Source organism: Parasteatoda tepidariorum, chromosome 5, assembly GCF_982258835.1.
Source record: "Parasteatoda tepidariorum strain Cologne lab strain chromosome 5, Ptep-v5.0, whole genome shotgun sequence".
Lineage (NCBI taxonomy): Eukaryota > Metazoa > Arthropoda > Arachnida > Araneae > Theridiidae > Parasteatoda > Parasteatoda tepidariorum.
Genome location: NC_141759.1, coordinates 90,695,874 through 90,713,279, shown reverse-complemented (window position 1 = coordinate 90,713,279; position 17,406 = coordinate 90,695,874). Strand labels below are relative to the sequence as shown.

The 17,406-nt window shown below is 28.8% G+C and overlaps 1 protein-coding gene across 2 annotated transcripts in view; it reads right to left on the bottom strand.

Moving 5' to 3' along the window:
* Positions 1-3,276: 3,276 nt before the first annotated feature.
* LOC107445972 (4-vinylphenol methyltransferase 2) overlaps positions 3,277-17,406 on the bottom strand; it is a 49,367-nt gene continuing 35,237 nt past the window's right edge. For both annotated transcript variants that reach the window (XM_043040248.3, XM_087164507.1), the window contains exons 4-5: positions 8,407-8,554; positions 3,277-3,928 (exon numbers count right to left, since the gene is read on the bottom strand). In XM_043040248.3, the coding sequence (XP_042896182.2) occupies positions 3,738-3,928; positions 8,407-8,554 (339 nt within the window). In that variant the 3' untranslated portion in view covers positions 3,277-3,737. The remainder of the gene's footprint in view (positions 3,929-8,406; positions 8,555-17,406) is intronic.

The following is a 17,406-nucleotide window of genomic DNA, read 5'->3' as shown; positions in this document are numbered from 1 at the left end:
CGGTATAAAAATGTTCTTAATTTGAAGTATATGTATTAAAATTAGTTTTTGAACGTTGCAAAACTTAAAAATTATTGCTGTAGAATAATTTATTGCTAAATAAAGAGTAAATCAAATTGGAGAATGATTTTCCAAAGAAACTATCAACTCGTATATTACAAAAAGAATAATCTATAAATTAAGAAATATTCCTCTTCTATAATTATGTTAGAATAAATTTTAAAATTTAGCACAACTTAAAAAATAATTATTGTAGAATAACTAATTGTTCAATAATGAGCAAATTAAGTCATTGTTTCAAATGTGCTTCTAAAAAAACTGAAAATATATTTTACTAAAAGAATATTCTTTGAAATAATACTTCTCTATAAAGTTAATGAAAATATCCTAAAAAAACTGTGAAAATACATTTTATAAAAAGAATATTCCTCTATTAAATGAAAGATTATTTCTCTTTTAAATAATAAATATGCGAAAATTAACTTTCAAAGTTAGCACTACTTGAAAAACGCAACTGCAGTGGAATAATTCATTGCTAAATAATGAGAAAATTAAGTCATTGTATCAATTGCTTTACCGAAAAAACTGTACATTCCTTTAACAAAAAGAATCATTTGAAAATTTAAGTATAATAAAGAATCAGTGTTTTAAAAGAAAAAAAAGTTTAACTTAAAGTTTTGCGTTTTAAGTTTGGAAAAAAATAAAATGATTTTCTTCCTCTTAGTCGACTTGAAATATTCAGTTTTGAAAATAATTATAGTTTAAAACATCATATTATATAAATAGCTACTGATGCAGCAAAGATAGTAAATAAATAAAATTCAGTTTAAAAAACATTAAAAATCAATTCTTGAAATTTTAACTTTGACGCTAAGGCCAACTGAAATTAATAAGGGATTTCAAATCAATAAGCAAAAATTATCATCGCATTTATCTTCATTATTCACATTCTGGGAATAAAATCACGCACACATAAACATCAAGAAATAAACCATTCCCGCGACAGCCCGTTGTAGGCCAGTGAGGTCATGGAGGTTAAGGCTCCTCAATTTCGAGACCAACGGCAGGACTGTGGGAAGGTTGGTCAGCAATACGCACAAGCCACCTTTACTTCACAGAAAATCTAGTAACCATCGATCTGAAGCAGGGTAGGCTTCACGCCGCAACTGGAGATCGAACTCCAGTTTTTCACAGTGACATTTTAGAGCCATAGTGGCTCCGCTTACACATTGCTATTAGTTTAATTCCTTCATCACAATGATGGCCTTTATTCAATTGTTAGTTTATATATCCTTTTCATTATTTCAATATAGCTTGAAGGAGTTTATAAAATTTCAGGGCCAGGTGATCTTGGATCGTAAGATCCTTAGAAAATTTGGAGTAAAGTTAGAACATTCAAAAGTGGGATTGATATGCTTATAAAGAAGTTACAAATCTTTTTTTATAGCTTTCACTTTAAAATTACATAACTAGGATTTTCGCATCTGGATACATTTGAAAATATTAGGCTGAGTAGTGAAAGTTATGAAAACACATGCTAATTTCTTAACATTACTAACATTTATTAAATTTTTTAAGGACCGTACGTACCGTGCCGGGAAAGAAACTCTTAAAATTTAAAACAACCGCATGAATGTCAATATTACTTTTAACTATTTTAATCTTTTAATTCTCTGAACTCTAAGTAAAAATGCCAAATTGAAATTTTGATTTTTGCAGGTAGGGCTCAAAAGTTTGACGTATGCAGATAAAGGTAATTCAAATTTGTATCTTCGCATTGTACAGTGTGAAAAGAACAAAAAATGAACAACCAGTCTAACTTATCTAATGACTATATTTTCTCGAATTATGGGACTAAATCTTTCGAGGGCCTTACCTGAAACATGCTACTTAATTAGTGCAGGTATTTTGAGTTATAAAATTAGACACAAAATATATTTCCAATAGGTAAGGCAGGAGTGTGATTGAAAGTTTGGCACTATCTATTCCCTTAAATGATAATTTCACGTTTTTTTTTTCTTTTGCATTTTGCTATAAACTCCAGAACTTTTTTTTTAACGAATCGAAAATTATTTTTTTCAATTCAATTTTTATAAATCTCTTTTATCTCAAAATAACTCCATGCAAAAATAATTCAAAATAAGTATTTATTATTTCTTATTATTTTATTAACATATAGTCTAGATAGTTTAATATTTCTATATAATTTTTGTATGTCGATTTCAAAGACAAAATTTGAACAGAATCCGTTTTATAGACTCTGAGTTACTCATTTCAAAGACATGCATGTAAAAATTTGATTGCTGGGAAGCTTTTTGTTCGATTTCGTGCAAAATTTGTATTTGGTCGTTTAAAATTACATACTTTAAACTGTTTGAAAAATTTTAACTCAAAATTTTCCGAATCTCTCCTGAGAATTTTTTTAAAATAATAAAGAATTATTCATTTTATGAAATCTTTGGATAAAGAAATTTTATCATTGAGTACAAAATTTTTTCGATTTTCTCAAAAAGTTCTCGAGATATAGTGAACTTAACATTAAGGGGTGCAAACTTTCGCCCTATCTTTTGCATCAACCTATGGCACCATATTATCCAGATAGCAATTACCCCCATATTTTTAGGGTCAAAAAACCAATATGTCGAAAAAAGACATATTTATTCAGTGAAAGTGAGTTTCTGTATCTGATTTCCTAACTTAAAATATCGTCTGCATAAATTAGTTAGGCCCTCAAATAATTAAGACTGAGTTCTAGCACGTGAAAATCCTATCATAAGATCAAAGTAATGCGGATGATTACTTTTTTTTTATATTTTGCGCACTGTACAACATCCAGTATTTAAGTGTTGTCAATGTGTGATAACATAACTAATGTTAAATAAAACATATTCGATTTGAAAAAAGAAATAAAAATAATAAATAAAAATAATAAATAAAAAAGATAGAATTTGATGGTTTTAAATTGAATGAATAATCCCCAGAAACTGTTGCGGAAAGAATTTTTAATGATTTAAAAACGTCATTTTCTGTAAAACATTGAAAATTGTAGCAAAACTCAACATTTTTCGAGTGCTGAAAAATAGGCGCCCATTCTCAAGATTCGAAAGCGTGAATGAGGATACCTTTCCTCTCATTCACGTCTGGCGAGTCTTAAGAATGGGTGAATATTTTTGAAGACATCTTTTATACCATATTTAATATTTTGATTCAAGTGACGTTTTTAAATCATCAAGTAAACTTAGTGATTAATTTTCCTTTAGGTGAAATAATAGATTATTCATTCTTAATGATGCAATTTATTAACATAATTAATTCTTCATATTTTTAAAATAATACAAAATTCATTCTGAATGACGAAATTTACAAACATTATTAATTTTTTTTTTAAATATTACAAAATTTACATTTAAATATGTCATTTTTATTAACTTAATTAATTCTTCAAATTTTCAAAATAATACATTATTCATTTTTAATGACTTAACTATTAATATATTTGATTCATCAAATTTTTAATTCAAACTTTATGATGCAATTTATAAGCATATTTAATTCTTGAATTTTTTAAAATAATACATAATTCATATTTAATGATTTAATTTCTAATCATGATTAATTCTTCAAATTTTTAAAATATTGCATAAAGACGTGAGTTTATATAAATAACCTTTAAAAAAAATGTTATACTACTTAAAACCACAGTACAAAAATTTTAGACGAAAAGGAGTACATTCTATTCAATTAAAAGATGCATTTCTTCGAAAAGGCTTCTTGGCTAGAATATTAATGATAGAGTAATGATAAAGAGGTTGACCACATGCGTTTCTTCCGTTTCGCTTTAAGAAGAAATGAAAGAAATCTTTAGAAAAATCTTCTTCCAACTCCTTTGGTATGAAGCTCTTGACGGGAGATAAAGCCATTAGAAAACCTGCAAAATATGAAAACAAATCTTTATCTCTTATTCCATTGCATCACAAATCACATGGTACTTATTTTTAAAATAAGTATTCTAGCATTTAGGCGTTATTTCTCAATAAATAATATTTATTTTATTTACTTATTTATTTATTTTTGGACAGGAAAGGGGGTTATTGGTACGTGGAGTAGACGTTTGCTATGAGAAATCATTGAAATTTCATAAATAATCAGAAACTCCTTATTATAACCAATCACTAATAACTGATAATAAACATTTGTTGCTAGCGATAATGAATAATCACAGAAATAGTTATTATTAATACCAAAGAAAAGAATTATTGAAATATTTATTAAATTGTTAATAATAGAGTTAAAAAATTAATTACATATTTTATTATGAGTATAAATTAAAATCAATCCAACACCAGCTCGTGATGAAGTTTAAATTCAGCCAAAATATATATTTTAAATAAAACTTTCTTTCTTTTTTAACGGCAGGCACTGAATTTATAATTCTACGTGGTGGAAGATGCCGGAAGAGGTGCGAAGGCGAGCAACATTGAGAAGCACGCCACACACCCAGAGATGACCATTCATAGGGTGGACCACATTTACACATATTTTATTTTATTTTATTTTATATCCGTCGTTGAACAGCCGACCCGATTTCGGGTTTACGACTACTAATGCTCAACTCCGTTGTAATTTTGAGCCAATCCAGAAGACAAGGAAATTCCTGGATCAGTACCCCCAGATGTATTGATTTGTTACGGGAACATGGAGGACTTTGTGACTCGACAGATTTAATGTGCACCAGTCACCATTTACTACACGGGGAGTCTTCGGCCGGCGGATATCGAACCCACGAACTCTTAGACATGGGCCCAGTGTCCTACCAACCAGGGTATCCCAGCCTCATTTACACATATTAGAGCACAGAGATCCATGCCCTGAACGGGATTCAAACCCGCAGCGTTTGGCTTCGTAGTCAGGAAAGCTAACTGCTCAGCCACCTAGCCGGCTAAATGAAACTTAATGAACTGTGCAGCTAAACATTTAATTTAAGTGAAAAAATAAGAGATGAACGAATTTGTAATAACACACATTTAGGTGTTGCAAATCGAATTTCTCACCACTTCATATAAATACAAAAATTAATAATTATCAATTTTCGGGGAACACAAAAAAACTTGGGCTTCTGTTTATTAGTATTTATTTCATTTTTAATTATTTATTTTTTGTGCACAGGCACCAATAATGTGTGGCAATTTGATCTCTGATGATAAAGACAAGTGATAGTCAACGCAATTTTTTATCTACGGTATATCAATTTCCACTATAGAGAATTCCGATTCTTCACATTTTATTTTTAAAAAAATGCCTAGCAATCAATTTTATATAGATTAAGGACATATTGTAAGAAAAGAAATTCTTTTACATTAAATTTCGATCACCTCACGTTATATTCAGCAAAAAAACAAAAAAATTAACACGTTTATATACCTGTCTGTCAAAAAATTACAGTTAAGTCTAGAACGAAATCGATTGGTTCACTGTTGAAAAAATTCAGCTATACGGAAATTAAAGATTTTACTCTAAAATGCTACAAAACTTATGGTAGTAATTTTAACAAAATTTATTATAAATCCTACGAAATTTATAATAATCGTAACAAAATTTATTATAAATCCTACGAAATTTATAGCAATTGACACAAAATTTATAGTCTGTGAGAAAGTTCAGAAGTATATCTGCCATTATTTTTGAAAAATAGAATAAGACCATTTGAAAATCTTTCAGGGATTAGTTTTTGAATGAATTTAAAAATATTGGCAAATTTTAATCAATTTGGGAGATGATTTTAACACTATAATTTGATAAAACATCAAAATACAACAACGATTATTAAAATAGTGTAAAATAGATAAATAACTACTTTTTAGCTCCATATGGACTTATACCACTTTCAAAAATAACGGCACATATGGTTAAATGCTTTATTTTATTTAATAACTATCGTTAAAACCCTATTCTGAGTTAACGACTATCAAGGTTCAACTCCGTTGTTATTTTAAACACAACCCAGAAGACATGGAAGCTCCTAGATCAAGCATTGGGACAAATTAGCCTTCATGGGAGAAGTTTTTGACGGAACTAATCCGGATTTGCGTTACACGGGGAGAAAAACCATGAAAATCTCCCACGGTTAGCAAGGGGATTCTAACCCATGATCTGTCAACCACTGAGAATATTTTAGGTCAGCACTGTGGTCCGTACGAGCTGTGAGCAGAATTCATATCAACCAGCCGCCGCTGGGACTCGAACCTTGGATACCTTATAGGGAGATGAATGCTCCATTCGCTGACCCACCGCAAACTAACAGTTTTCTTATTAAATATTTATGTGTAATATTTAATTAAATAAAAATAAAAACTGCAATAAAAATAAAAAAATTTCGAGCATATTACATAAACATGGCCTCAGAATCCGATGGGTAAAAATCATCAACTCTCATTAATGCTACTTTCATCATTGGCCATGTCCAAATTTCAGCGAAAAAAATACTCATGAATGTATTAAATTTGTATGAGTTTCAAAGAAATATCTAAATAAACTTATAATACCACACATTTAATGACACAGTAATATATATATATATATATATATATATATATATATATATATATATATATATATATATATATATATATATATATATATATATATATATATATATATATTCACTTTTCTCTAGATGATTGTGTATTTAGATGACAGATGCCTGAAAGATTTAAAGAGGATTGAAATCCGAGGATTATGGTGGCCAACGCAAGAGAGTGATGTCTCCAACTTGTGCTTGGAAGCACTTTTTTATAATGTCAGCAGAATGACACAATAGCTTGTTGCAAGTACTCTGGATGATTGGTATAAATTTTGAGGATTTAGCGGAGGTACTTGATCGTGAAATACGCTGAACTAGATTTTCGGAGTCAAACCACAACTCGCACTTAATGAAGGCCCTGAACAAGTTAGCAATGCACTATATAATATAGCACAATGTAGTACTTTTTTAACGTCAGGCATTGAACTCTTGTTCATTTTGTCATGGTAAATGGTGGAAGTGTTGCTCTATAACGTTACCCGGTGGGCATCTGTAAACCTTAGTCACGGAGGAAGAGCAACATTACTCACTCCTCACTGCCACAGATACCCGTTCATGTGGTAGGCCACATTTACACATCACACAACAGAAGACAACATGGAGAGGATCATCTAATCCCTGAGCGGGATTCGAACCCTTACCCATTAACTTCACACTCAGGCACACTAGCCACTCGGCCACCTGGCCGACATATAGTAAACTATGCTAGAAATATTTTTACCTAGGCCTAAAAGTGGGAATTCCCAGAGAAAATTGCGTGATTGTGGAAAATTTTCACTACCATGATGCAAAATGATATTAATCAGGGTTAATCTTTATTTTGTTAGAATGAACTTCTAAGAACATCTCTGTTAGGTTTAATCTAATGACGTAAAGCCACCGGGAAGGGAAATAAATACAAAAATTATTTTAGCTTTATTAATTTTGACGGTGTATGTCATACTTTCATAATTTCCTAGTGTTGATCAGAGCTGTGGAGTTAGTGTTTGAATCCAACTCCGACTCCGGTTTCCAGGGAACTCGCCTCCAATTTCAACTCCGATTCATAACCAGTTGCGACGAAATAAAATAAATTGTGCTAAGGGAAGCGGGAGGCGTTACTTCGATAACCGAATAATGAATCATTAGCAGAAATATGAAAAGCCACTTCTTATATAAAACTAAGCATCAAGCAGTGGAAAATATTTCTTAACATTTTTCCTTTAAAGAGATGGGGAAATATTAAATTCTTTAATAAATTTCCCTACTTAACAATCTTTTCAATTTATATCTGTAATTAGGGAACATTTTTTTAAATTGAAAACAAAAAAAAATCCTTTGTAGTTTTGACCTAAGCGCTTAGCAATTTTTATATTTTCTTTGAAAAGCACTTGCTATTTCACGTGATTCCTGAAATTTGTTCAATTTCCTTTAGTGATTCTCGAGGTATAATTTTATTTAACAAAAGAGTACAAAAAATTCAACGGATTATAACGAACTAGAAATCAATTTTTTTTGGAATATCATATTAATCCGTGTCTAAGCAAATAAAAGCCTATTTAATACATTTAGTTTCATAAAAAATTCCGAATTTTCAATTCTTCCTGTTACAGAGGAATTTTTACTTTAAATTGAAAAAAATTACTATTTTAAAATAAATATAGATATTATAGTTAGGATTTGTACTATATTTCGAATAATTTATAGATTTGGTATTTAGAAATTTATTAAGAAAATACTTTTATTTAACATTAAATATAATTAAATCTAGTTAAATTTTAAAATGAATTTTTTCTTATTCTATAACTGAATAATAAATAATGCATAATAGTATTATGCATACTTACCAATGCATTCCTCGTCGGTAGGGAACTCAAATGTCTTTTCCATTTGCTTGCATTCTATTACTTCAAACCCTAGTTTTTCTAAGAAATTTTTGTATTCAGAACAGCTCGTCTTTCCAATATGCGATACCGGAATTCGAAAATTTGCATTCTAAAATGAATAACCTTAAATGTAATTTAATAAATAACTCTTTACGCAATAAATATAACTCAAAATTTAAATGTTTAGTTAGCGTTTACAATAATATAAAGCATTCCGTTTTCAAAAATAACAACAACAACAAAATCAGTTGCTATAGCAAAAAACTATTTTTGTAATATACTTTTACTATTGATTTGTACCAAAATTTGAAAGAAAAAAAAAGAATAACATAGTTGTTTTGATAACAGAAAAAGACTTAAATAAATTCTTTTTACATTTTACCTATCAATTTCTGACTGTTTTTACAAGCATTTATGTTATTCTGAGAAAGAATAGTTATTCCAAAATATCTAATTACCTTTTAAATTGATCCTCCAATGAAAATGGTCTATCAAAAAACATCGAATAGTTTCGATTGTAACGATGTTTCAAATTTACGAATAAAAAGTTTACTGACAAACCGAAGCTATAAAAGCGAGTTTAGTTGTTCTGTATATTCACAATAAAAAGTCGTCTGATCTGTAGTTATTGCGTTAATAAAGAATCGTTTGATTGTGTAGGTTCCAAATATTATTTTTTCTCAAAAAAATGGACAGATTCTTTCCAAAGAACGCGTTTCATTGTCGTGCAAGATTTTGGCATATTTACAAGAAAACCCTCAATCATAGCAGGAAAAAAAATGGAATGAACATGCGTGATTTCAGTTGAAAAAGTTCCATCAAACAATAGAGGCGAAGAGTGCCAAAAATAGTTCAGAAATGAGCTGGACACGGAAATAAAGAATAAAAATTTGTGGTTGCCAGCCAAGAAGCAATTAAATAACAAAGACACACAATTAATTTAAGATTTATAACTTATGAAAACACTTATTTTTGAATCTTTTATTAGTCTTTAAAGTTACGCGATACATATTAGGTATTTCATATTCATAATTGCATTTAGAACGCCAGAAACTGACGCTTACTATTTCATAACTTTTCTAAAATGCCATTTGTTGAGAAATCATTTTAAAATATTATGAAAAATTATGCACGTGATTTTTATAACGATGAAATGTTCTCAAGCTTATCGACAAATGAGAGCAAGAAAAATTGTTGGCGCAATAGTCCAAATGTACGTTGCGAAAAAGTTTATGCATTTTAATATATACATATTTTGTATATATGTTTCCATCAGGTGCATAAAATTTTGGCAGTCTAATTGAATGCATAATCATTGTATAAAATAATTTGAATTTTTAAGGTAGTTAGGTAAGTAACTTATTTACGTCGTACTAGAGCTACACAATGGGCTATTGGAGACGGTCTGGGAAACGCCCCTGATCAGTGGGGTAGTTCTAATCGTTCGAGAGAGAAAGTTTTCAGCATTCATTTTATGTAATTTAAACATTTAGTATAGTTCATAGTTACAACAATAGTTCAAACAATAGTTCATCATTAATCAAGTAATATTTAATTTCGGAGGGGATTTAGTCCCCAAAATTATGCCGCTGTCCCTGATGATGATCCGAAGACATGCCATCTTAATTTTGATATTCTGCAGAGGAGGTAGCACTTTACGGCAGAACAATTTAACGAGGACCGATACCGAGCACTCTGGGTCCCTACGCAGGCTGATTAAAATGGTCACCCACCCGTTTACTGACAGCAGCCAGTGATACTTGACTTCCGTGTTCTACTGAGAACAGTGTCCTTACGATCAGTCTACTGCGGAACTTGCATTTTTAAGGAAAGTATGACAATTATTTAATGAATTATATTAATGAATTGTTATTAACGAATTAATGTTAATGAATTATAACTAATTCATCCACTAGGTTTTCCACCCCATTCATAAATTATCCACATTGTTAAAGCTCAAATGTCACTATTTTTACAAAAACAGATTTCTTTTTTCCACGAAATGTTGTATCTGCTTCCTCTGGAGAAGGAGTGATCTAAACAAAACAAAAAAATTGTGTTCAAGAGGGAGCCTCTCCCTGTTCGCTGCGGCTCCCCAACCCCCGATGATTGCTATGCTATCTTATGCGTCTTGCTTTGCACTTCATGATCACTTCCCTCACTAAGTTTAACCCACTTATAAAATGTGTTTGCTCCAACGTAAAATCTTTAAAACTAAGTCCTCTTTAAAAAGTTCAAATCGTTTGTCAATAATAAGATATAACAAATGAAATGCAATAGAAAAACTTCCATCATGGCAACAATTAATATACTTCCCAGAAATTTTTTTTTATCGTTTGCTTAGAAGTGAACAGCACAAAAACTACATATTGCTGTCTTGGAAACGATGTCATGTTTTTCAATATCAACAGTTCTATCATGTATGACGGCACGTCTCCTACACATTCTTTCATAACAGTTATCGAAGCTTTTTCCACAGGTTTTTTTTTATTATAACTGAAAACGAGTAACCGAACGACTAATATTCTTTTTCGATGAGTAACAATTACAATGAATAAAAGTATTATTTAACCTGCATAAGTATAATTGAAACATAATATAGAACACTTTGTGCGTTAGCATGAACTATTCGCTTTTAAACTTTCAGTTCTTTCTAACTTATAGCTCAGTTTGTTTCAGCTTTTCGTAGTCCATGAGAGAAAAGAATTTTCATTCTGAAATTTAGGAAGATGTGCGTTTATGCTTTCATGTATAGACACGTTTGATGTAAGGCACCGGTTAGATGTTGCGGCCCAATGCGATGACAGAATTTTTCAAAAAAAAAAAAAATATTTTGTAGCGCTCAAGTGCTATTCATCGTTATTCTAATTCGAACAGAACCTGTTTATTAAAATAAAGTAATTAAGATTTCATCAATCGCTATTTTCAATATTTAGTGAATCAAGAATGTTTTTGTTATATCATGCCAACAATTGTCAGCATTTGTTAAAGTTCAAATCGGGGGAGGCTTCCACAGAGTAAATTAAAATAAAAATAATATAATAAAAATATTTTTTTTAAAAAATACTGGTAAACAATAAATTTGATATTTATCTTTATTGATTTGAATAATTTTATTTTGTATATTTAAAAATAATGAAACTGTATATAAACATATTAAGAGATACTATTTGTCAGAAAGTATTTACATGTAATTATTTCTGTATTTAAGTCAAGCATTATTTGCTAAAAAATGTTAAATAAATTTAAATAACCCAGCATTTTTCAAATATATAATTCTACATATTTCAATATTACAATCAATTATAATTTAGACACAGTAGCTAACTTATCGAAGTATTGTTGTCATGTATTGTTTTCCAACAAATAGAAATTCATTCTTGTGTAAAAATTTAAAGCACACTCTAAAATTATTCGTATCCAAATGAAACTGTAACAATGACTTCAACAATGGTTTTAAAGAAAAAAGTTATTTTAACAATAACGTTCTGAAATGTTACTTTCATTTTTAAGTTGTCATGTCATTCATTCTTCAAAAGTCAAGCTTGATGGTGACACCGAAGTCAACAAGAGAAATGTTGGTAATTTAATTTCAAAATTATTGACAAATTATTGGTAAAATATTTTATTTATTTTCATAACATTACATAGAAATAATTTTTTTCAATTATAAATGCTTATCAAATAGCTGTGCTACATTTTTAAAACTCACAAAGAAATAATTAGGGGAAAAAGTACATATGACTGAAAGGTAAATAAATTTAAGAATTAAGAGCAATTTTAAAGCCATATGCGGTAAAAATTTTAAACTCCTTGCAATAATCAAATAATTTTGTCGCTCCCGTTAAAAACTCTTTTCTCTCACATTTTTGTTACCAATTTTAATACCGAATTATTTCTATCGGATATTACAAACGCATTATTTTAAGGAATAATAAATTAAATTAACTTAAAAAACATCATTTTAAACATTAATAATTTTCTTGAAAATCAATTATTTTTACCATAAGAAGTAAGTACTAATCAAAGCTTAGTACCGTTAAATGTTTTACTTATAAAAACCGTATTTAACACAAAATGTTCACCAGAATATAAATTAATTTAAATTTAACTATAATTAAATTGTATTAGACATAAATCAAAACTTTATACAGTTATTTCATAATATAATTAAGGTTTTTTACGACTTGGCTCCGCAGACTTCTAGTATTATCGCCAAAACGTGTGATAGTACTAAACGTATAATCACCAAAATAAAATTTTACTTTGTCCAATATAAAGGAAGATTTCAATACTTTAAGTAATAAAGTTATAAAATTTCACGATATTTTAAAAAATACATTACTAACTAATTTGAAGAAAGATTACAAACTTTTACACTATAGTTGTAAAAAGTACCTGCATTTGGAATATTATGAGCCTTGTACCACAGTCTTACTTACATGCAACATAATTAGGAATAGAGCCTATTATCACAATACATTATGCATGAATGATTATTCAATACGTCAGCCTAGTTTCACAAATTTTTAGGGCCCACCGAAACGGAAGAGTACAGAAAAATCATCATATATGGTGCGAACACATCTTGAAATTGGATGTTTGCAGACATATGAGATCACTTAAAAATAGCGAAGTTGAATTGAATTCTAAATTTTTAATTAAAAAATATTTGTAGGTGTTTAAAGAATTAAAAGCTACTGAAAAAAATCTAAGGTTAATTGAATTCTTAATTTTAAATTGAAAAAGTTATTATTTTTTTTAACTGATGATCATTTTAGGTGAATATTTTTTAAGCATAAATTTACATGCTGAAGTTAACTTAAGTGTTTTTGATGAACTAATATTTATTTGCTTACTCAGTCTTGTTATCTCCATATCTTATTGAACATGAGAATAATAGTTTCGTGAAAAGTTTTAGATATTTATACTAAATTAAATTTTTATAAAATATATTAAAATTTTTATTCCTATATTTTTCTCCATAAGTATTTTATTTATAAAATGAACAATCATTTCTTAATTTTTAGATTTAAATTAAAAAATTTAATACATTAAAATTTTTATTTTTCGTTTAAAGCAACAACTGGCGAGCGAATGTCTGAATTACAGCAAAAGTAGTGCAAGTCTAAAATAGCATTTTTGAATGAATATGTAGAATGTGATTGTTTAAAGAACTATAGGCTACTAAAAAAAAGCTAAGTTTCATTGAATTCTTAATTTCTAATTGAACAAGTTATTATTTTTTTATCTGATGGTCATTGTCGGAGAATATTTTTTAAAAAATAATTTGTAAATAACTAAAGTGTTTTTGATGATCTAATATTTATTTGCATACTTAGTTTTTTCCCTAAAAGTTCAGTTTTTGCTTTAAATGTAGTTTAAACTTTTATTAAATTATATTAAGCACACGACTTCCCCTTTTTGTAACAATCGAGAGTTTTTTTTGTTTAAATTATAAATTTAAATTTGGAGGAATGTCCAGATATCGCAAAATGTGTGCTAGAGACGTGCCAGGTAAAGGCTTAATTGAAGTTCGGTATACAAGGCCTAACAACTAGTATGCTGGTCTGAGATTTGTAAAAAACAACATGGTTCTAGTGCGGCCTATTTTACGATTCTGGCTTTCTCCATAACTTAATTAAAGTTAAAACATTCGTTTCGAGAAAAATCTAAAAAAAGAAAGTAATAAGACTAGTGCTTGTTCAGGGTATCTTTATTTCTATAAAAAAAAAATTTCAACTTTAAATGATTTTAGTAATGAAGAAAAATTTCATATTTTTATCTGTCATTTTCAATTGACCCCTATTTTTTTTCAAGGAAGAAAAATCTTTAGATTAACTATATTGTTATCCGAAAGAGATACAAGACATCGCAAAATTTGCATTAGAGACGTGCCAGGTAAAGGTTTAATTGGAGTTCGGGATACACGGCTTAACAGCTTGTACTCTGATCTTTGATTTGTAAAAAACAACATGGTTCTAATGCTGTTGGTTTTGAGATTCTTGTTATCTCCATACCTTATTGAACATGAGGATAATAGTTTCGAGAAAGTTTTAGATATTTATACTAAATTAAATTTTTATAAAATATATTAAAATTTTTATTCCTATATTTTTCACCATAAGTTTTTTATTTATAAAATGAACAATCATTTCTTAATTTTTAGATTTAAATTAAAGCATTTAATACATTGAAATTTTTATTTTTCGCTTTAAAGCAACACCTGGCGAGCGAATGCCTGAATTCACACAAAAGTAGTGCAAGTCTAAAATAGCATTTTTGAATGAATATGGAGAAAGTGGGTGTTTAAAGAACTATAGGCTACTTAAAAAAAGCTAAGTTTCATTGCATTCTTAATTTCAAATTGAAAAAGTTATCATTTTTTTAACTGATGGTCATTGTCGGAGAATATTTTTTAAACAATAATTTGTAAATAACTAAAGTGTTTCTGATGATCTAATATTTATTTGCATACTTAGTTTTTTCCCTAAAAGTGCAGTATTTGCTTTAAATGTAGTTTGACTTTTTATTAAATTATATTAAGCACACGACTTCCCTTGTTTGTAACAATCGAGAGTTTTTTTTGTTTAAATTATATTTGAATTTGGAAGAATGTCCAGATATCGCAAAATGTGTGCTAGAGACGTGTCAGGTAAAGGTTTAATTGAAGTTCGGTATACATGGCCTAACAGCTAGTATGCTGATCTGAGATTTGTAAAAAACAACATGGTTCTAGTGCGGCCTATTTGGCGATTCTGGCTTTCTCCGTAACTTAATTAAAGTTAAAACATTCGTTTCGAGAAAAATCTAAAAAAAGAAAGTAATAAGACCAGTGCTTGCTCAGAGTATCTTTATTTCTATAAAAAATTCACTTCAACCTTAAATGATTTTAGTAATGAAGAAAAATTTCATATTTTTATCGGTCATTTTCAATTGACCCCTATTTTTTTTTCAAAGAAGAAAAATCTTTAGATTAACTATATTGTTATCCAAAAGAGATACAAGACATCGCAAAATTTGCATTAGAGACGTGCCAGGTAAAGGTTTAATTGGAGTTCGGGATACACGGCCTAACAGCTAGTACTCTGATCTTTGATTTGTAAAAAACAACATGGTTCTAATGCTGTTGGTTTTGGGATTCTTGTTATCTCCATACCTTATTGAACATGAGGATAATAGTTTCGAGAAAAGTTTTAGATATTTATACTAAATTAAATTTTTATAAAATATATTAAAATTTTTATTCCTATAATTTACTCCATAAGTTTTTTATTTATAAAATAAACAATCATTTCTTATTTTTTAGATTTAAATTAAAAAATTTAATGCATTAAAATTTTCATTTTTCGCTTTAAAGCAACGCCTGGCGAGCGAATGCCTGAATTCACACAAAAGTAGTGCAAGTCTAAAATAGCATTTTTCAATGAATATGGAGAAAGTGGGTGTTTAAAGAACTATAGGCTACTAAAAAAAAGCTAAGTTTCTTTGCATTCTTAATTTCTAATTGAAAAAGTTATCATTTTTTTGACTGATGATCATTGTCGGAGAATATTTTTCAAACAATAATTTGTAAATAACTAAAGTCTTTTTGATGATCTAATATTTATTTGCATACTTAGTTTTTTCCCTAAAAGTGCAGTATTTGCTTTAAATGTAGTTTGACTTTTTATTAAATTATATTAAGCACACGACTTCCCCTTTTTGTAACAATCGAGAGTTTTTTTTGTTTAAATTATATTTAAATTTGGAAGAATGTCCAGATATCGCAAAATGTGTGCTAGAGACGTGCCAGGTAAAGGTTTAATTGAAGTTCGGTATACATGGCGTAACAGCTAGTATGCTGATCTGAGATTTGTAAAAAACAACATGGTTCTAGTGCGGCCTATTTCGCGATTCTGGCTTTCTCCATAACTTAATTAAAGTTTAAACATTCGTTTCGAGAAAAATCTAAAAAAAGAAAGTAATAAGACTAGTGCTTGTTCAGGGTATCTTTATTTCTATAAAAAAAATTTCAACCTTAAATGATTTTAGTAATGAAGAAAAATTTCATATTTTTATCGGTCATTTTTAATTGACCCCTATTTTTTTTTCAAAGAAGAAAAATCTTTAGATTAACTATATTGTTATCCAAAAGAGATACAAGACATCGCAAAATTTGCATTAGAGACGTGCCAGGTAAAGGTTTAATTGGAGTTCGGGATACACGGCCTAACAGCTAGTACTCTGATCTTTGATTTGTAAAAAACAACATGGTTCTAATGCTGTTGGTTTTGGGATTTTTGTTATCTCCATACCTTATTGAACATGAGGATAATAGTTTCGAGAAAGTTTTAGATATTTATACTAAATAAAATTTTTGTAAAATATATTAAATTTTTTTTTCCTATATTTTTCCGAGATTTGTAAAAAACAACATGGTTCTAGGGCGGCCTATTTTGGGATTCTGGCTCTCTCCGTAACTTAATTAAAGTTAAAACATTCGTTTCGAGAAAAATCTAAAAAAAGAAAATAATAAGACCACTGCTTGTTCAGGGTATCTTTATTTCTATAAAAAATTCACTTCGACTTTAAATTTTCTTAGTAATGAAGAAAGATTTCAATTTATTAACGGCCATTTTCAATAGATCCCTATTTTTTTTCTAAGAAGAAAAATCTTTAGATTAACTATATTGTTATCCAAAAGAGATACAAGATATCGCAAAATTTGCATTAGAGACGTGCCAGGTAAAGGTTTAATTGGAGTTCGGAATACATGGCCTAACAGCTAGTACTCTGATCTTTGATTTGTAAAAAACAACATGGTTCTAATGCTGTTCGTTTTGGGATTCTTGTTATCTCCATACCTTATTGAACATGAGGATAATAGTTTCGAGAAAAGTTTTAGATATTTATACTAAATTAAATTTTTATAAAATATATTAAAATTTTTATTCCTATAATTTACTCCATAAGTTTTTT